This window comes from Pterocles gutturalis, unplaced genomic scaffold (assembly GCF_000699245.1).
Source record: "Pterocles gutturalis isolate BGI_N339 unplaced genomic scaffold, ASM69924v1 scaffold42829, whole genome shotgun sequence".
In the NCBI taxonomy this organism is placed as follows: domain Eukaryota; kingdom Metazoa; phylum Chordata; class Aves; order Pterocliformes; family Pteroclidae; genus Pterocles; species Pterocles gutturalis.
Window position 1 is genome coordinate 1,165 of NW_010137247.1, and position 20,929 is coordinate 22,093.

The 20,929-nt window shown below is 44.1% G+C and overlaps 1 protein-coding gene across 1 annotated transcript in view; it reads right to left on the reverse strand.

Moving 5' to 3' along the window:
- Nucleotides 1–252: 252 nt before the first annotated feature.
- Nucleotides 253–20,929, reverse strand: part of LOC104468437 (voltage-dependent calcium channel subunit alpha-2/delta-4-like) — a gene marked incomplete at its 5' end in the record, with an annotated part of 43,339 nt that continues 22,662 nt past the window's right edge. Inside the window, 12 exons of the mRNA XM_010082555.1 lie at nucleotides 253–352; nucleotides 1,717–1,810; nucleotides 3,059–3,156; nucleotides 4,631–4,676; nucleotides 4,815–4,882; nucleotides 5,568–5,629; nucleotides 9,758–9,829; nucleotides 13,345–13,431; nucleotides 14,836–14,910; nucleotides 17,334–17,414; nucleotides 18,746–18,823; nucleotides 20,065–20,082. Coding sequence (XP_010080857.1) covers nucleotides 253–352; nucleotides 1,717–1,810; nucleotides 3,059–3,156; nucleotides 4,631–4,676; nucleotides 4,815–4,882; nucleotides 5,568–5,629; nucleotides 9,758–9,829; nucleotides 13,345–13,431; nucleotides 14,836–14,910; nucleotides 17,334–17,414; nucleotides 18,746–18,823; nucleotides 20,065–20,082 — 879 coding nt within the window. The remainder of the gene's footprint in view (nucleotides 353–1,716; nucleotides 1,811–3,058; nucleotides 3,157–4,630; nucleotides 4,677–4,814; nucleotides 4,883–5,567; nucleotides 5,630–9,757; nucleotides 9,830–13,344; nucleotides 13,432–14,835; nucleotides 14,911–17,333; nucleotides 17,415–18,745; nucleotides 18,824–20,064; nucleotides 20,083–20,929) is intronic.

Genomic DNA, 20,929 nt, shown 5'->3' on the forward strand with positions numbered 1-20,929 from the left:
AGTCAGAGAATGATTGAAAGTTTTCATTGAAATGAATGCACTTTGGGACCGTATTTTAAGAAAAACTCAAAACCACTAGAGAAAGACAAAGGACCCTTACCCTGACTCTGTAGATTAGCACCTATGCCATCAAGGTGTTGTTCTTTTCCTTTCTGTTTCTGTCTTCTAAAATAAATTTATAAGGCTGGTGGTTATTTCGTACTGGCCCTTCAGAGACACTGAGAGAAACTCCTTATCATGCAGTTTAGGGACTTACTTGTTGGAAATTTTCTCAGAGCCCACGTATAGGGCACTCCTCATGAGTCCAGCCCGAGTGCCCAGAAATGCCATCTCAACACCCGCCTCAGTCTCCCTGTGGAACAGAATGCACAAGCAGAAGCAAACAGTTCTCAGAAGAATGGCCATCTCCCTGCCACAGGGTGAGGGTCTTCCAAACTAGAAGCCACACCTGGAGAAGTGGTCCCAAGTTCATTTGCAATATAACCCATTTACAGCAAGAGTGACACTGGCTCATCCTTTCTAATGTCAACAGGTTGTTACTGGCTAACAATTGTCAGGCTTAGACCTGTGCCTAGATTCACACCTTTGAAATTTGCTAATTTAGGTCTCTTCTAAGCAGACCATAAGCTCCTCTTCCCCTGCTAGCCCTGCTCCAGGCTACCTGCATGAGGCTGAAGTGGGGCAGAGGGACTGCAGAGAGAGAATGGCTGTCTCAGGCATGCAGGGGATGGGCAGGGTAGCAGACTGACTCTGAAGCAGTGGATTGATTTGGATGCATCTTGCTGGGGGTATCTAGGGCACAGATGGGACAGCTACATGGTTCAGAGCCTGCTGCAGCATGGTGGTCTTAAAGTGAGGAGTGTGTTGGTGTAGTTATTTAAAGGTGTGCTGACAATTAGCATGATTGCTGCTGGCTCAAGCTCTGTAAGTGGTAGCGATACTGGTAACTGAAACGGGGACAGGAGTCCTGTGGCCACACATCTGTGTAAGTAGCCTGTTACCTGCTGAAAGTAGATCTGTGTGACATGATACTAGATACTACAAGTGACAGGTGCCTCGCTGAAAATAATAAAGTAGAAATTTGTTTACTGAAGCCAGCCTGTCCACTCCCTTCCTGAGGCTCAGTCTGAAGCCATCACCAACAGAGACAAGATCAAACTCCCTTTTCTTCTCTGCTGGAAAGGGAGAAAATTCCTTGTCACCTGGGATGGAACTTCTGCTACAGTCATATGGGAAGTTGAGCCAAACCACGCTGCTGCTGTTCAGAGGGATAACTGATGCATGGGGAAATAACTCCTAATAACTTTAAACTGAAATGGTCTCAGGTGCCCTGAGATATCAAACTCTATCAACTAAAGAGGCAAGTGCAGTGCATCTGAGTTAGGTGCTTGTGATGGGTTAGCAAAGAACTGGTGCTGAACACCTCTTGCAGTGACACATCTAGATCACTGCAGTCCTCCAGTGATATTCAGACAGACTGACCACACTAAAGGCTCCCCTGAGAAGGCCCAGCGTGCTGGAGTCCACTCCTGAGATACATTTTCTGAGTTATTTATAAAGCTACTGAGCTATTTCTATCAGCTTTTTGGGCTATTTCTAATGTTTCTTATATGCTGTGCAATGGTCTGTGACTGTTTCGGGCACTGTATAAGCCCATAGCATCTGGAGATACATCTTCTGTGGTGTTTTACTCATATTTATTTCTTGTATACTTACTTGGACATATTGAGGGCTAGAGCTGTCCAGTAGGCCTCCATGGGTGCAGTGACCACTGCATCAAATAGCACTTCCTGGACCAACTCCTCATCACCTAAGAAGAAGAGAGAACAACAATCAGGAGACAAAGACATGTCCCTCCTTAGATGTCTTAGTGAGTTAGTTGTTACAGAGGATCTGCCTGGCCCTGGGCAGTGAAGCAACATGGCACAAAAAAGAGGCCTCCCCCCACAGGGCTGACAACAGGACCTACCACTCTGGATGGAAGAGACCTCAAGAACAGATGTTACAGCTAATGAATGTTATTAATTAATGTTATTAAGTTATTCATCAGGCCTTCACTCCAACCTTTTCCTTGATTAAACAGGCTGTCCACAACCATTTCCTCAAATCTCTACTTTGGCCTTTCTCCTAGGTCCCCTGTAGAAGGACACCCCAGACAACACATTCCACTCAATGAGGTTCTTCAAAGCCCCTAGTGAAGTCAGCTACTTCTACTACAGCTTCTACTCTGTGTGTTCATTGGCTTCTCTGTTACCTCTTTGTCCTTCCTGTACATTTCACAAAATGCTGTCCTGTCCTGGTTTCCTGCAGATGCTCAAGCCAGTCTAGGCTACCAGTCTAGTCCAGCCTGGATTGAGACTGAGGGGTGTTTAGGAAGGTTTGAGTATGCCATGTGCTAAATGGCATTCTCGAAGATCCCATTTATTTGACCTGCTTCATTTCTGTATTACCCTGACTGCGTACATTTTCTGCTGTGAGAATGTGATGACTATCATATTGCAGGTGTGCCCCTTTCAGTGCTGTTCTAGATGGAGCCACCTGCTCCGTTTCAGTGTTTCTACCTCCACTTACTGGGTTGAGGTCCCAGGTCTCCCCCTAGTATTTGCTCTCCAGCTTCCTTTCTCCTTTCTTTGTCACAGTTGTCAGAATCTTTTATCCATCCTTGCTGTCATTCAGACCTCAAAACCAGAGCTCACCAGCAGATCTTTCCCTCCCAAGACCCCACATGCGTAGGATGTATCCAAATCCTATTTCTTTTTCCTACACAGCACTTCCAAATCTGCACGTTTCTCCCTGTCAGCTCTCCTGAAACTTTCCTCCTCCTCCCTGACCTATTCAACTCATAACATCTCCTCTTTTCAGCCTTCTCCAAAGACAGTCAGGAGGGGTCTGCTCACATTGTGCAAGAGAGGAACAATTATGGGATTACATTTGTTTTTAGTTTTAAGAGAACCCCATCCTTGTGCCCAAGGTTTGTGCCTCTCAGGCGGGGCATTACATACAAATCTTGTGCTTGGCACAAGACATCAGAAGGGCCCGTTCAGTGCCTGGGACTCACATTCCAGGTCAGGTTCCTCTCCGGTGAGGAAACGGATCACAGCCTCCAGCTGGCTGAGCTTCCGGTGGTCCGGATCAATGTCGGTGATACAGTAAATCCTGGTGGGGAGGGGAGAAGAAGCCCACAAGGGCAAAGAGAAACCACAGTCAAGCAAATGCTCCTAGAAAATAATAACTGCAAACAAAAATTCAGTGAGAAAGCTTGGGCTGCAGAGATTTTGCCGCGGCTGCATGCTGTGCCCACTCAAAATCTCACAATGTGTCTTGTCTGTAAGTCAAACTCTACCAATAAACTAAACAGCAATTAATCTGACTGCTGCACTTAGTAGGGCTGCTGTTGTCTTCTCCAGCATAAGCTCACAATGCAACGTAGCAGTCCCAATTCCCTCCAGCAGTTATCTGTATTGTATGTTGTGTAAGATGTATGCCCGTGTCTATATAAACAATAACAATGTGATGGGAAGACCTGAAAAGCAGAGGGCCATGTGCAATGTAAGACCAGGCTGGGAGCAGAAAAAAGCAAGAGACAGAGAAACAACATATGAGGTGAGGAATGATCTTGCAGTATGATAACAGTGGCAACAAAAGCTGTCCCAAAGGGACCCAGCTGCAGCAGCCTCAGGACACAGTTTGGAGAGAAGTGGGAGAATGTATTACAAATGCTCTGTATCATAAAGAAGCCAGTCTTCTAATCCTGCTTCCAATTTTGACCGCTTGATTGTCAGGACAAGGGAGAGAAAGGGGTTATAAGAGAGAATTGCAGCTCATAAAGGGGCTGAAAGGAGTGGTTTATGAGAGAAGTCTAAGAGAAATGAATATGTAAAGTGTGGTAAGCTGATACCCCAAGTTAGGAGTAGGAGAAGGAGAAGTCACTGCTTGTGTCTCAAATGCGTTGCCTGTGAAACTTGACAGTGTAATGAGAGGTGTGAAGGGCTGCAGGGCTTTTTGAATATAGTTATTTTGGCTTTGATACAGGCTGGGTTCATGTGCCTGAGTGTAACTGAATGTTGGGTTCATGAAAATCCCAAACCTCACAGCAATAAATGGAAAGTGCCATGCTTCACCCCTTTTCATATCCAAACCAAGCAAAACCATAAATTATGCATGCTATTGAAACAGGGGTCATAAATCACCCCCATATTCACTAGAAATTAGGTCTAGGCTCAGTTCAGAAGAATGCCAACCAAAAGTAAGCTAGGATGTAAAAAAGCATTTCAATCTCTTGCCAAGCTTGCAACAAAATTTCCTGACAGGTCTGACATACTGTAGGTTTTGTAGCACAATTCTGAGCAACATGAGGAAGAAAAAAACGTCTTGAGTGCAGAAGACTGCAAATAAAGCTCAGGAGATGTTTCTTAAGAGACGGATGTGCCAGGCCTTGGTGGGGTCTCCCAGAGGAAGAAGTGGAACTGAATTGCCTGGAGACAATCAAGTCTGTGCAGGTACAACGTCTGAACAACACAGCTTTTTTCTCTAGGTCACAGAGAGCAGTGAACTCAAGCCAAATTGCTGGGAACTTTGCCAAAATCTCATGACAAAGTCCTGTGTCATTGACAGGATTTCCTCCACTTACCATTCATTCGCTAAAGACAAGTCTGGCTGGAGCAAGTCGTGCAAACCTGAAACCAGATAACACATAGAGTATTCAGTTAGGTAGGAGGCAGGCAGATAGCGGCTGTGAAGGAGAAGAGAAGCAGTGAAGTTCAGAGTAGCTACCTTGTCCCTTAGGACAGTGTGGCTGTTTCTAATTAACCTACCTTCTTCCACTGAAGTGTTCCCCAGCAGAATGTACTCCCCGTGTCCCCTGGACAGCACAACACCCAGGCTGCAGGCGGGAAGGAAAACAGAGGGCTTGTCAGCAAGGAGAGGTGTAATCCCTAAGCATGACACTGCGTTCCCTGCAATTACAGCCCTTAAAGACATTAACTCCCTCCACAGATATTAAAGAAAAGAACATCATCAAAAGAGGATTAAGTGAGATCCGATTTCAGCACAAAAGGCTAAGGAACCTGTCTGTAGAGCTATGAGACATTTTTGGTGACAATTCTTTTTGGCCATCATTGTAGGTTCAGGTCAACAATAAAATTTCTCAAATCTGTGCCAATTTCAAACCATTTCAGCTGGGGAAGCAACACAAAAAATTTTTGCTTGATTTCTTATGTGATGTTTTATAATTTTCAGTTTATAACAATGTTCTGTTTTGAGCCATACACCAGAGCATAAAACATATTCAGTGGAATGGAAAATTGAAGATGTCTCATTTCCCTGATATGAAACAACAGGCTTCACCTCAGGTATAGCTTTTGGACTCTGAACTTCAGATAGATCATAACATTCGTTTTGAGTTGACCCCAAACAATATTTTAAAGGCTATAGGAACAAAGAAGTCAGTTATTCACACTGGTCTACTCATGAGTCATAGCCAATTTTATGAAGAAAAGGGACCAATTTGGTCTCCTGGTGGCAGACTTCTGATACACCATTTTGGTGTTGTGCAAGCCCTTGCTCACCTGAAGGGTGTGCCACTGATGTCCGTGAAGAAGTAATCATTGGTGAGGAAGAGAACTCGTTTCTGGAATAAGAGCATAAATGAGAAAGTGAGAGACCAAGAGCATAGTGATAATGGGGACCTGGGATATATGTCCCCAAGGTTGAGCAAAAGCAGTTGATCATTACTAATATTTCACACCCTGCTGGGGCTGGCTGGAGGCAGGGATGAATGTGCAGTATTCAGCGTATTTAGCAACTTGCGTCTTTCAGGATCCAGGCAGACACTCTGTCTTTCTATCTAGGGCGTCAGTTAAACCTTTCTTTGCTCTAGGGCTTCTGGACAGGCTGCAGGAAGGGGTGGGGGGAAGCTGCCCTCCCTCTCGCACCCTCTGAGCCAGTGCGCTGGGGCCCTGCTGCTCTTTTGCTGTACAGAGCAACCTTGATGGCTTTGCACATCATCATCATCCCAAGCAGGAGTGGGGACTCAGCAGAGCAGGTGAGAAGGAGAGGCGGGGTCGGAGGAGAGGCAGGATGGCAATCCTACCCACTGTGTGGGTGGGCAGCTGGGGCCAAGTCTCCTCACTCCTGTGGGAAAAGCTGAGATTCCTGACATTAGCTTTCATGCCAAACTGGGACAAAACATTAGCTTATTCCAATTTTGTTAAAAAACATCAGTAAAAGGAACAATTCGTATTTTCAAATTAAACAAAAGTGCTGATTCAAATCCAAGCTGTTTTGATTCACATGAAAATATTTTTTTCAGACTGACATTTCAGCTGAAGACATTTCAGATTATTGAAAGCTGCTTCAGAACTTCAGCTATTTGCCAGACTGGCCTTTTCCTGTAGGAAAGTGTTGATTTCAGTGGAACTCTTTTCCAAAGGAGAAAAGTTTTTGGAAAACTTCTATCCAACCCTTATGCCAGTATATGAACCCTAATATGTTTAAAATCCCAGCCCCAGTCTGAAAACGAGGTGAGAGGATGTGTGTGGGAGACAGGGAGTAAACACAGAAAACTCAGTGTTCCCCAGGGAAAGTTGTGCCTGCTCTAACTTGCTCAAGCCGTGCAGCAGTAAAGTAGAGCAAGGCACAAAGAGGAAACGAGCACCAGCTCCACAGTGTGCCCCAAGTTTGTGCATACAGCGGTGGGGCTGATGGAGGTTATTGTTAGGTGAGGAGGTGGCAGATGGTTCAACCCCTCCCCTCTGTCTCCATGCATGGCAATGGTGTACTGCTGAGCAACAGGGTCCGAGTTTTTTGCTGATCCAAGGTGTTCCAAAAGTGCTGTTACACCACCAAGGAACATGGCACGGTCGTGTTTTGGTGGCTGTGGGGAAGGTACAAGAGATATTAAACCTCCCTTTCCTTGCCAGTCCGATCTGATGGCAGAGGGAGGGAGGCACGGGGAAGGAGGAAACCCAGGGGTGTACGCCTGCCGCTGGGGGAAAGTATGCAATAAAAAATGGCCTGGGGTGCCTCCACTCTGAGACCCTTTCCTTCAGCAGGGCTTGTTCTGCTCATCCTTTGTTACACGGACCTGCCTCTTTTCTGCCCAGGCAACCACTCAGCACTTGCGCCTTGTGGGAGGGAAGGAGGGTAAACCTCATTTTGGGCAGAGGGTGGGGATGGCTGGCCAGCCCTCTCCAAGACAGTTGGAGGAATCAGCACTTATCCGCGGGAAGGAAGAGAAACAGAGGCACCCCTGAGTGGGGCTGAGGACGATCAAAAGCAGGACTTTGCCACGTAGCACAGAGTAAGGGAGAAGACAAGAACATGGGCGTGTTGGCACAGTGATAGGATGGCTGGCTACCAGCACCTGCCATCTTGAAACACATGTGTTTCCAGTTTTGGTATTGTCACTGTACTGGGCAGCCAGTCCTGGCTAATGCCATTATCAGTGGTTTGCCACAGCTCCTACCCATATCCTCGCTCTTTTGCTTTCACAGTCACAACCCTTTTGTACCCTATCTGCAAGCAAAGGCATTTTTGCCACTACGTCTCTTTGAGAACCGCCCCTTGTCTTTGGTCCTTATTTTTCTCTATCTCACTCTGCTCTAAATATCTTCCTGAGATCAACCTGGGAAATCAACGTTTATGTGGCTGACAGAATAATTTCTATCCTCGTCATTCCACCCTTCTCTCTGCTGTCTGGCTGCCTCATTCTCTTTGTTTCAAGGCGCTGTCAGCACTTTCTTTGTTTCAACACTTCTCTGCTTCATCATCTAGCAGAGTACAAGTGGGAATTGCTAAGTTTCACTTCTGGTCTTTGCTCCATGTGTATTCTGATAATAGTAAACTGTCATAGGCTCAGCTTCAGTCTCCTATTATGCTTCATAAAGCTTGCAGAGTTGCAGAATAAAACTGGTAATATCTCTTAGCAACGCAACTTTTTGTTACCTTTTTTCCCCGAGTAGGAGAGCAGAAAGATGTCCCTAAAATACCGAACCAAAAAGGTATCTTTGGATGACTCACAAGAAATGTTATTGAGGGTGCAGAGAGACAGAGATTAAGCTAGCAAAATAAGCAATCTGGACTTACACAGGATAGATCTTGATGGAAAACCCTGATTGCTTTTCTGACAGAATAACAAAGGTAACGTATCTGGGTTTATATAAAGCACTTGAAACAGCTTCTCATGAGATTTTATTCTAAAGAATCTGTTAAAGTGGGCTTAGATGTGGAGTGAGAACCAGCTGCAGTACTGTAAACAAAAAGAAGCAGTAAACAACGGAGCATTGATGGAAAAAGATCTAATGAGAGGAACAGACACACTCTGTTTTAGGAGCTCTTATATACAGTGATCGGTAAGACAAAATAAAATAACATTTCTCTGCATACTGAGAAAAAGTCCCAACAGTCCTAAAAAGTAGAAAGACTGGACAAAAAGGAGTGGGATTCATGTGGAAAAATGGCAACTGGAAAAAATAGCTAAGAAACACAGAAACCGAGGCCGCTGTTCCGACTCAGCTATGGGAGGGAGAAAAAATTGAATGGACAGCAGAAAGGAGATTTGGGGCTCCCTGTTCAGAAATATCCTATTGCAGAGAGTAGATGCTCTCTACAGATCAATAGGGAAACAGTACTCAAATAATTCAGTGAAACCCTGGCACTTGTGTAGCAGAAATGACACGGGAGACAAAGGGAACAAAAATAAATTATGAACTGCTTGGACTGAAAAGTGTGCAAGTATTTCAAATACAGATGTTGGCAATGCCCAAGAAAGGGAGGACAAAGCCATTGATGGGTACCTGATAGTTGCAAACACCAAGAATAGAGAAAGAGAATTTATTTACAAGATCTATCAGTACAACCATTCGGAGGAAACAGAGAGGTGTCTTCATTAGGAAATGGCATAATTTCAGCAGTGGCTGTGAGCAGTTGGTTTATTGGAATTGGTGCTGACTGTGGCTTAGCATGGGAGCAGTTCAGCCAACCTGATCGCTGAAAAAAAATGCTCTCTATAATATAAAGATGGAAAATTTTCCTGAAATATGGAAGACTTCTGGGCAGTTTAACTTGCAGGACTCTGGAATACTTCCTAACAGGAAATGATGAAAGCCAAAATCTTTCAGAGAGTTAAATAAACCTGACTGAAAAAGTACCAGTGAACGTAAATGTACAAGACAATTTTGCACTGATTCCAAGGGAAGATGTATAACCCTACATTAGAGCTAGTACAGAACATTCAAAAGTCTCCATTTCACTAGAACTTTTCAAAAAATATCTGTAAATATTTGCGTAGAAATTTAATCCTGGACCTGGATAAAGGAAATCTCATTCTGACAGAGCAAGGGACAAAGTTTTCACGGGTGTTTTTAGGTAGGGAAAGGGAATTGCAAAATAGCCTCCAAACCTCTTTCTGTCTAGGTCAGCTCAGCATAGTCTTTCCCCATTCTAAACTCTTGAAATTCCCCAATTCGTTTCACAGCCCTATAAACAGTGAACAACATGGTTTTTGGCTTTGCCTCGACAAAGTAGGGAGTTGTGAGGCATTTCCAATACCTTTGTAAGAGCAGAATATTGGTAGGTATAAAGAGCACTTCTAATTATGCTATTTTATGTCTTTAGCACATGTGTTGTATATGTGGTGAAACAATAAAATCCTCACACTCAGAAATGCTGACCATTAAAACCACATCCTTTGTGGTTCTTCTGCATCCATTTCCCATCCTCTCTCTTGTGTTACCTGAGCAGAAGGATAATTTCTTACCCCTTTATCCACAGGGACCTTCACATCCATAGAGAGGTAGCCCGTTTCCCCATTGATCATGGCAGTTCTCAGCTGCAGAGGTGAACAAGATTAGTATTAGTGTCTCCAGGCAGGGCAGGACAGGAATTAAGAGAGCCACTTGTCTTTAATGAACAGGAGCTGTCAGAAAAGAGTGACTGGCTTTTTCCTCCCCCCAAAGCTCGTTCTTGCTTCTTTTAAACTGAGAACCTGTTCTCAGTAGTCAGGATCCCCGTTCAGTCAGTCTGATAAGTGACTCAGAATAGTAATGGCTTATGCTGAAAGCTTGTTGATATGTCTTTTTAGCAAAAGGAAAGGATCTGGAAGCTATGAAGTTGACAATCCAAGTTTCAGACTTCACTGTTTGGCAGCCAGGAAGTCATTAGCGTGGTGCTTTGAGAGCCTGGAAGAGGAGATACCTGAGAAACCCACTAACTCTTCCAAACTAATTCCAAAGATCTAGGACATTTTAAAAACTCATTTATAAATTATAAGCTGTATTCGGCACCACTTCTGAGGTACAGCAAAGCAGCTGTTTAACACAACAAAGCAAGACTGTATGATAGCAGGGTAGGCAGCAAGAAGACCACTTCATTCAATCCAGGTTCCAAAGGCAAAATGTAATTTTCACAATGACTCCCAGCCTCTTCCAAGAAAGAGCCAGGGAATTTTTCCACGAGTTCAGAGGCTTTAACTTTATATCCAGCCTGCCAGAGCATATCAGCCTATTGCTTCAGTCTGAATAGAAAAAAAAAGGTGGGAAGTAACTTATTCATTCACACTTCCTTACTTCCAGAGACAGGCCTCCATTCAGGTGCTGGCCAGTCTCAACTGCATTTGCTTTACAAGGCCATGTTTATTATGGCTGTTTGATGTGGGTTATTTACAGACCTAGAATATAGAACTTGTGTTTCCCAAGGCACACATCTTGGAAATCAAAACACTGACTGGTACTATTCCTCCTTTTTGGCTAGGAGCATTTGACCTCCTGCCAGAGTCACGGCATACTCTCTGTTCTGGTCTGACAGCCTACAGCATTTTCTATGGGTTCTGGGTTTAGTTCAGATATTGTTGCTTCATCCATATCTTCTTGAATGTCAGGCATCTCTCCTTGCCCTGCAAGGCAGTGGAGAAGTAAATCAATGGATATCCGAGATCTCCTTGGATCTCCTCAGCTCCAGCTGGTCTGCACACGGGCTACTTGTCCTCTGCCCAGACACCAGGTGACATTAGCTGGAGGTTGGAGCCACAATCCTGCTTCTTCCTCAATAGCTTTTCCTACATTGAGAAGTCAATTACAGTCCTACTGTCTGTGAGCCCCCATAATGCTCAGTCCTTTTTAGACAGGACACTTCTGGCAACAGCTGTCCTCCACTTTGAAAAATGTGTTTGGATTGGGTGGGGTGGTCAGGTGCACGCTGAAGCACTTGTTCCCGACACCCCAAACAGCAAACTCTGCTGCTCCAGGGCAATGAGTCTGTGCTATCCCCATCACTGGTAAGGAATGCTGCTGAGTCCTTTTCCCTGTCCGGTTCTGTAGTTTCAAACCAATGCAGACATACAGTTTACCTGAGGGGTCTTAACAACATCTAGGTGTTTTGCTACTCAGTTTCAACATCCTTACAAGCTAATTTCTTCTTCAGTGGTTCTGTCAAGGCTCAAGAAAATGTTTGGGTGACAGCTGCTAGGTAGGGATCCCTCAACCCTTCCTTTTCCCCTTCACACTGAGAATATCCCTGTGTTGCTTTACAAGCAAGCCCAAATTTCCTTGCTGCCCAGCTGCAGATAGTACTATTGTGCATCGATTGCTATTTTCCAGACAGTGCCATCTTCTGTCCCCTAGATTTCATTTTAGCAGCTGGCTGTATTACACATCATTAGCACTTGGGCATATTTTTCCATTCTGAATTTGTTGCTTATCAGTGTTGCTGAGATTATACTGCAACTGATGTTGAGTCTGTCATTGATCTAATACCGTAGCTGCAAATTTGAGTGTTGAAATGTTGGCAGCTTTCTGCTGCAGGGAGTGTATCTTGAGAGTCTCTAGACTTGCTGAAGTCACACTGCAGCTATCATTCATGTCACTGAACGTCTCTCAGTGACTGCAACCTTTCTTTCTTCTGGAAGATGCAGTACAGGAACACAAAGTGGCTTTGTTTTTCATGCCTCTTTTGACAATTTTTCACTAGATGGTTTTAGTCTGATTGCCTACAGACAGAAACCTTACACTTTGCATCATATTTGCATTCAGGTATCAGTGTTATTTGGTCAGACAGGAATCTGCTATTCAAATAAATATGACAGCAAGGCAAAATCCTCCCATTTCCTAGATTTTTTTTTTTTTAAATAGCAGACTGAGTAAAGACGAGCAGCTCTAAAAGTGGCTCCAGTGAGAGAGAAAACTACAACGGGAGCAGAGCTCCTAGAATACCATCAACAAACCCACACTATGCCATTGGCAACCTGCATCTGGTGGTTCTACTGCATGTAAAGCCTCTAATTTTTGTCTTGCTTTCCACGTTTCGCACCCAGTCCCATTGTGTTTCCTTTCTCAATTTGCCACTCTTCCATTTCCCAAACTCCTTTGGTGTGGCCCTTTGTACTTGGCCTGCACTAGCAACAGTAGCTACTTTGATCCTCTTGCTGGGCAGTTCGGTTGTCCTAACTGTTTAAGTGGATATCTATAGCATCAGATCCGTTTATCTCAGCAGCCTCCCCTGTAATCCAGAAGCATGTGTCCCACAGCTAATTCTATCTTACTCCAAATTCGGTTCTTATCTTAGTAACTTAAGTATCTATTCTCTCCTAATTCTTCTGAGTAAAAGAAAACCAGACACAGAAGAAACTCTCTACCTTCTCATTGTATCTGGGTTCCTAGTTGTGCAACGTGGCAATGTGCAGCCGTTAAAGTGCATGCAGTTTCTTGTTTATCACTTTTTAATAATTTTTCTCAAAAGACAGTAGAAAATAGATTTTCTAATCTTTTCACTCTGGTCAGCTATTGTTTTCAGTGCCTCCACAGCTGTTCAATAAGGTGGTTTCTGGAAACTTATTTTTCTCAAGTGTCTAAGTCCCTTATCTTCTTTGTCTATTATTAATAGTGACTGCGAGCTTTAGTCTCTTTTTGAGTGCACTTTCTTCCTTGTGGCAGGTCTCATTAATTGGGTGGCTTCAACTATATCTCACATACTACATGTATGGGTAACATCATGGAACACTGCCATACTCGTAAACTATCTTGGCTTTGTATTATTAAGGCAGCATTTGGGCCATGTACACACAAACTGGCTCCCTGGAGCACCCTCCAAAGTGCTTCCTTCCTGCTGCCAGCACTTTCTTCTCCCTGTTCCGTGAGAAGGAAAACTCATACTGGAAAGGAAGACAAGCAGTTTGCAGGGGAGCATCATTCTTGTCCTCTGTAGACCACCAGCATCTCTTGGTCAGGGCCAGTCCAGCACAGAAAAAAAACCAGTAGCGCCTGCTGCTCGCCTGCCCCTTCTGTACAGGCACACAAAATTATAGAAAGAAGGAACTACAAAAAAAGGCTAAACTAACTTTCTGATACTCACTATTTCATCCTGATCTTCCCATTCCACTTCTGAGAGATCTACACTGTTGTAGTTCGGCTTAGGCTTCAGTTTCTTTCCTTCTTTATACTGGCATTTATTAAAAAAAAAAAAAAAGAAGAAGAAGGAAAAATACCCAAGTAAGTGGCTAGATAATGTCCTAAACTAACCGTTTAAGAATTGATATATAATTTGAAAAATAGGGGTGACCCATTTATTCTCTGACTGGGAAGGCAGTGCTTAGGTGCAAGTGCCTTCTCAATCCCATGCCATGTATTTCATTATGCAGGCAGTGTGGGGCTAGGACCGTTCAACTGGGAGAGGCTGTTCCAGGAGGAAGGGACAAGCACTAACACAGGTAAACTTGCAGGTAAACGCTACAGCCTCCTTTGTGAGAATGTGCTTCTAAATAGATCAGTACAATACACTTGCCTCCAGGAAATAAGTTTTTTTCCCACAGCTAAGAGTGTAATCCCGTTAACACTATAATACCAGCAGGAGATCTTTTCTGATGGAAATCAGGCTTTGGGTCCACTGACAGAAAGGTAGGCTTTTCACCTAGGGCTAACTGATGCAAGAGAGTGATTTCCATGTAATTTTCCAGTTGAAGGAAAAGGTGTGAAGCAGACTAAGGGAGGCCAGTTTCAGATGGAGGATAAAGCAGTGACCTTGCCTAGCTTTGCCTTGCCCCATCCTGGAAGCGCATGTCCCTTCTCTTCACCTAGTGAAGTAACTACCTATGCCTGTGGTCTCCCTTTGCAAAGCTGCTTTTTTGAAGACAGCTGCTGTGAAGCCCTGTAGTGGCATTTTCTCTTGCCAGTAACCACACTAACACTTATAGCTGCACACAGGTGGATTTATGCTGACAGGCATATCATTGCATGCTTGGGTATCCGAGTACTGAGGCCAGCTGTGTTTTTGCAGACAGATGTACGGTCTGGAGTTCCAGGTGGCACCATGAGGGAGAAACATTGTCCTTGTGTCCACTCCCTCAAGTCCCTGAAGGTCTGTGCAGCCTGCTGGTCTCTAAATTGTCTCTGACTTACTGTGTTACTAAGATTTGTGGTACTGGACCCTGCTAGCCTCAGCTTCCCAAAATGTCAAACACTGCAGCTGCTGGGTGGCTATTACTGGGGTACTACTCATGTTGAATATTCTTGTAGGAGATAACCCAAGTGAGGGGAATTGTTTCTTCAGCCCAACAGTGAACCTTGCATGGATGCAGATATGTGTGCACCCACAGTATACCAAGTGCATACAAATACAGACCTCACGTGTACTCTCATGGAGAACAGAGAGGCAGGGTGCCTTACACTTCATGCATGTGTGTCCATATATCTTTGTGTGTGGAATTGATTTCTCTGGCCCTCATAGTCCTGGGTGCCTATATATTGATAGCCTTCATAGCTCGGTAAAACATGAGAAATAAGGAGCAGCCCTGAAAGCCACTGTTTCTAAGTAAGCAAAGGTTTTCAAATTCAGAGCTATACATACCAAAGGACGAAGGTCTGGGTGTGAAAGGATGTAGCCGTTGTTCGTGTTCAGAAAGGCATATCCATGTACACCCAACTGGAGAAAGAGGCATTAGAATAATTATTGCTTTAGCTAGAAACGGTGCTGTGTAATGGGTGCCACTGATACCCTGGCACCACCAATATTCAGAAATATTTTCCTTTTAAAGGTATCAACCAGCAGAAAATAGTGTCCATCCGAAACCATTTATCTCCGGATCTCTGTCTGCTCTGTCCAAGCAGGCTGACTATGCTTGGATGCACAAAAGGACGGGCAGGTAGTTGATTTGTGTACACATTCAGAAAAAGATGCCCTCCTAGAGTCTGATTGTCCTCGTGGATAATTACCACCCAGAGGCAGAATAGCTCTCCACAGCAGGCACAGGAGTGCTGTGAATAAAATGGGCAGCAATGGGAAATGTTGTAAACAGTACAGAAACAGTGGTGACAGGTCGGTATGGCCGTCACTACATGTGCACAGCAGTGAATGAACAAGTGGGTATGAATCTCACAGATGGCTTCCCTGGAAACCCGGTTGGTCTTCAGAGAAGCTCTGCATTATGTTTCAGTATTGGCAAGACCAGACCTAGCCTAGGCCAGTTGTACAACCCTGTCTTCTTAAAATGCTTTTTGAGGAATAGCATAATCTAACAAGAACAGACACTGGCTGACCTGATCTGCAAGAGATTTCCAAGAAAGGAATTACTCAGATCAAGCTCATATATAATACAAATTCCAGCTAAACCCTGAGTTCCTAAAAACCTGCTAATAGCCTGCACTTGACAAACAAGAAGTGTCTCAAGGAAATCAAGACTAGCTAAGGTTTCTATCTTAAAAAAAAAAAATGTTGCAACTTTATATTTCTATAGAGACAATCCTGGAGGGATAACAGTAGGGAAGTGGGGAGGTAAGTCATTTAAAATCCATTGTGCATTTTTGGAGAGGATGAATTCTGTATTTCACACATCCCAGATCAAAACTTTGGACTCTCTCTATATGAAACAGTTTTTTGCAAAGCACACTGAGCTCAGCTCAGCGTGGCAAGGATGAAACCAAGACATTGCATGAGGACTACAGCAAACTTCCTTGCTGACCTATTAAAGCTGAAATTTCCCAAACATAAATGTGTAAGCTCTCAAGGGCTGTAACTCTGGAACTGGTCCTTTGTAACCCATATGCCAGGGGATGCAAGTTGAGGATCCTAGGTTTCTAAACTGGCCTGGAGTTGGCAGAGCTTCTGGGAAGTTGTGTCCTGCCTCTGATGTAAAGAAATCCTTCAAATAATTTACCCTCCTTCCCTGGCACTGTTTGGAGGAAAGAACGATGTCCATCCTTGTCCCAGAAGAAAGATTATTGTGACACATGGCCTTTGAATGACATGGAAGGAGGAAGATGAAAAGGTCTTATAGGGAATACAAATGTGTATAAAAATTGAAGCTTCTAGACAAGGTTCCACCAGATGCAAACCAGCTAGCTTTTGCATGGTGAGTGCATGCACCCCAACTCAGTTCCTGGGGTGCTTGAAGGATAGTTTTCCTACAGCTGCATATGTGAATGGTTCTGCCCTGCATCCATGTCTGGAAGTGTCACACAAATCCTTTAGCTTCTGACAGCACTTAGTCCTGTGAGTCTTCAGCAACCAGATTTTGAACAGCTACCTAACTGAGAGTGGTTGAGAGTTATTTAAGAGAAAGTGAAAACTTGAAAGGATGGCTCAAATTGCCGGATTTCATGGTGATCCTCAGATGTGCTTGCTGTCTTCTGGTGCACAAACCTATCGAACAAAAGGTCACTGCACAGAATTTACAGCAGAAACCAAATGAAACAGTGCATCTCTGGGGGGGTTTCCTATGGATGAACATATTTCTATAGATGTATTGAATATAAGACTAACAGAAAGTTGTTGGACTAACAATTCTGGAGAGCAAACATCTAGGTACAGCATAAGCAAGTGAGAGACAACTTCCCGTACACTGTCCTGCCAAGAAATCTTCATGCTGATCTGGAGAAAGGAACCTTTAAGCACGACAGAAAATTTGGCTCTCTGTAGTTCGTTCAGTCCTCAGTTTTTCTACTAAGAATATTGACAGAGAAACTAGTTTATTTTTTGCCAACTGTCTTGGAAGCTTTTGTTCACTGGGAACTGGATATAAAACTTTAATTCTTCTGAGATAGGCTGTCAGACCCGTATCATCTCTGAGGGATCTAGGCTGGTGACCATCAAGATGCAAAGGCTCTGTGACCTGTTGCCAATATACTGGATCATCCAGGCCTTGTGCTTCTGAAGCAGCCTAGGAGCTTCTAGTAGTGAATGATTTCCCATGTGCTATATAGAAACCACACATTGCCACATCCAACCTCTCTTACTTTAAGCTCAAAGTTCTTCCTACAGGCAGAGGAATGATTCTTCAGTCATGCCCATGGAAGAATGACTAGTGACTTTGCTATGCAAAATAACAAATCGCATTATCTCGGTCTTACCTTATACCGTGGAGCAAGTTTTAACAACTCCCTCAGTGGTACATCAGAGCCCACCACACCCAGGAGAATGCCGTGAGATCGCTTAAAAACAAAGGAGAATCCATTTTCAGAAGCAAAACATGGGTAGTTTTTTACCTGAATACACATTATTGCCTTCCTACTAGTCTCTCACATATCTTCTCTAGGCTTGTGTGAATATGTTCATTCAAAACCAACTAACATACCTCAAAAAGTCTAAAGAGGTTGCTCTAGCATTTATGGAGAGGAGTATTTCTACCCAATACTAGTCAGCATTTTTTACTATGATTCAGAAGTAACATAAAATCACTGAAAACAAGTTTTGAGGGCAAAAACCTGCATTCAGTGTGTGCAAATAACAATAAGGACAATGCAATCATGCAAAACAACATGGATTGGTTGATAACTTGGGTCAACTAAACCAAACACCAAATAGAAAATTGTTAACCTAGGAAAAACGAATGGAGGAAATCCCCACAAAATGGGGAACTGGTTGTTTAATAAGCACCTGGGGATCATGATGGAAAAATGACACACAAGCTTCCACTGCAGCTCTGTGTTGATACAGGTGAAGGCCAGCCTCAGGTGGAGAAGGCAGGCAATTGTTTGTAGGACCCAGATGAAGAGTATATCTCTTGTACGGCAATGGTACGTTACTGTCCACCAGTTCAAAAGGATGTTGAATAACTAGAAATGGTCTGGAGAAGTGTGTCTAAAGGGTTTCAAAACCCAAAGGAAATGCCCTTATCAAAGACACCTAAATTGTTCAACATTTTTATCGCATCAAAAGATAGACAGGTTTGACTTTATTGCAGTGTAGGAGATGCTTCCCAGGAGAAGATACCAAAGGGTACAGGCTTTTTAACCTAGCAGAGAAAGCCATTGTGACAGGAACGTGAGGCTAGACAAACTGAAAGTGGAATTTAGACACTAGTTTTTAACAGGGAGTGAGAAACCACAATGGAGAACTCAGAGCTGGATGCCTTTCTTTCTTCAATGATGCTTTTGCCAAACAGGTTATTTGGCTCATGAAGGGCTGTCTATATGAAAAGTAAAAATCTGCAATAAAATGCACAGACTAGACAAGGTAATGAACTCTTCCTGCCTGAAACTTTATGGGTCTGTGAATTAGTCTCAGCTTGAAAATGGAAGGGATAAAACAGGGAGAAGTATCATATTTAAGGGGTATTTGGAAGAAATAGCATTCAGAAGAAATGACAGACTATCCTTTTGTCAGGTAAGTTATCAGCCGCCCATACTGCCAGCGGTCTACCGCAGTCCCTAATGGCCGGCTGTTCTTTCAGAGACCCATTGGCTTCAAAACCCTGCAAAGGTCCGCTGCATCCTTTCACCTCTGCTGGTTTGAAGGAGACCGAAGCCTGTGTTGCACTCACCGTCTCATTCTTTTTGCTGAAGACTGGCATAGCCACTGTTGTCATGAGCAACAGACTTTGAGCCTGAGATGCAAAGAGCTGTCACAGAACAACGAGCCGTGTGTTAGCAAATGCAATATCACAGATAACCCGTATGAAAGGCACTGGAATTCCCAAGGATCCCAGATGTTGATTACAATTAGCCACCTCCTTGCCTCCCACACCCCTCTAAAAACAGATGGTAGAACTTTTCAATACGCTGTATCCAAGAGGATCGTGGGATGGATGGCTGCTTGTGTGGGGTGATGAGGATGGGATGAAAGCCAGTGAAATGTGTTGAAGCAGGAGACATTAAAGAGCTGTTTTAGTGAAGAAATAGAAAACTGTAGAAGTGGTGGCATAATTTATACCCACCATGCATTGGGAGTGTAGACATGAAGACTTATGCAACAAGTATAAAAACCACCAACACAAGGAGCACAGAACAGAGAAAAGCAACACAAACAAGATATCATCTATTTTGCAAACACATGAATACCACAAATGAGAAACACCACAGGCAAATATTTAAAAGGCACACATACACACAGAGCCTGCTTATATATACTTGTTACTCAAGCATCTAAGCTTAGGAAAAACAGAGACAAAATCATAATCCAAACAGATACAACATGGCGAGCTAGCTCTAGAGGGGACACAGGACATGCACGTGTAATAGGATAAGAAAAGCTCCCAATACTGCAGAAGACAGATGCTCTAAAAATGCACACAAAAGGAGGTAAGACAGGCAAGACACATGCAAAGGAGTCTGCCAAACACGCCTAGCTATAAAAAAGACCCAATCCCTTGATGCCAGTAGCATCTCCATTCCATCTCTCAAGTAGCAAGGCAAGAAATAACCTCCTGTCTCCATTACTGTACACACTAGGAGCCAGTCAATAATCTCTGTGTTGCTTGATGGAGATTTGAGCCTGCTGTCTTGAGTTACTTGTCTGGATGATTCTTTGTAGAAAATTCCCATTCACAGGAAGACTCGCACTAACACACACCAAGTAAACTTCCCCAGCACTCACTGGATGCGTAGAAAAAGAGAACCAGTGAAACTAGGCTACTGCACAACATGGACACCCCTACCTACTCTGAACCAACAGCACAGCACAGCTTTCCAGTACATCCAGCGTTTCCTTTCCTCTTCTTGCCAATGTAAGAGGGCTCCTTCAGTGCTGCAGCCCCCACCCCCCTCCAGATGTACAGGCCAGCTGTGGCTGTGAGCGCTGTCACTGACACACCAACTTGCACAAGGGAAACAGCACACTCACAAAACACAGGGGTGCGGTTACCTCCTCAGACTGTGGCAGCTATTGAGAGACACGGATGAACAAATGAATGAGTACATGAATGGAGGAATGAATCAAAGATGGGAGAGGTTGGGGCAGAGGAAGTGAATGGCAAGCCAAGCCATGAAAAGAGATGCAGAAAAAATGTGCAGCAAACACATCCCTGTGGCTGCCTTGGGAAGTGTGACACCATACACCAGGGCCAGGGGTGGCATGCCTGCTCTTAGAATAAACTTGCTGGGTAGCTGGTAGCACTTCTGGAGGTTTTGCTTAACACATTCAAGTACCGTGTCCCCAGTTCTCACTTGGCACACCTCCTGCAGCAGAAGACATCCCCATGTCACCCTTGCAGAGCTCATGTGCCACAACTGCAGCCTCAGTGGTCAGCCACAGCACAGAGGTGACAGACTCTTCCCATGAGAGTATAACACCTATGCACCATGATGGTGCAAGCCTGGCTGCCTTGGAGGTGTTTCTTGGGGTTTGTGTAGTCTTGACCTTCAGCACAGCATTGAGTACAACCATGTGTGACCTGGACTTCCATGTTTCCTGCTACAAAGCTAAGCTCAGTACCCCTAGTTTTACTCCAACTCAGAGAATTCAGGTTTCTTGCTGTGGATCTTATACCTGAAAACTGTGGGTTCTCCCCAGGGCTGTGGCAGACACCCTAATGCTACCGCTGGCCAAACCTGGGCAGATAACTTCAGTCCCACAGTGGGATTATGTGTGGAAACATTCTCAATGTTTCTAAAAGATTTTTTCCCTCAGATAGGATAAACAGTCCTGAGATGTCAGGATCATTTCTGGAAGAGGGGAATCTGATTTCTGGTCAGCTCTAACTGTGACACTTTCTGGGGTAGAGTCCAGT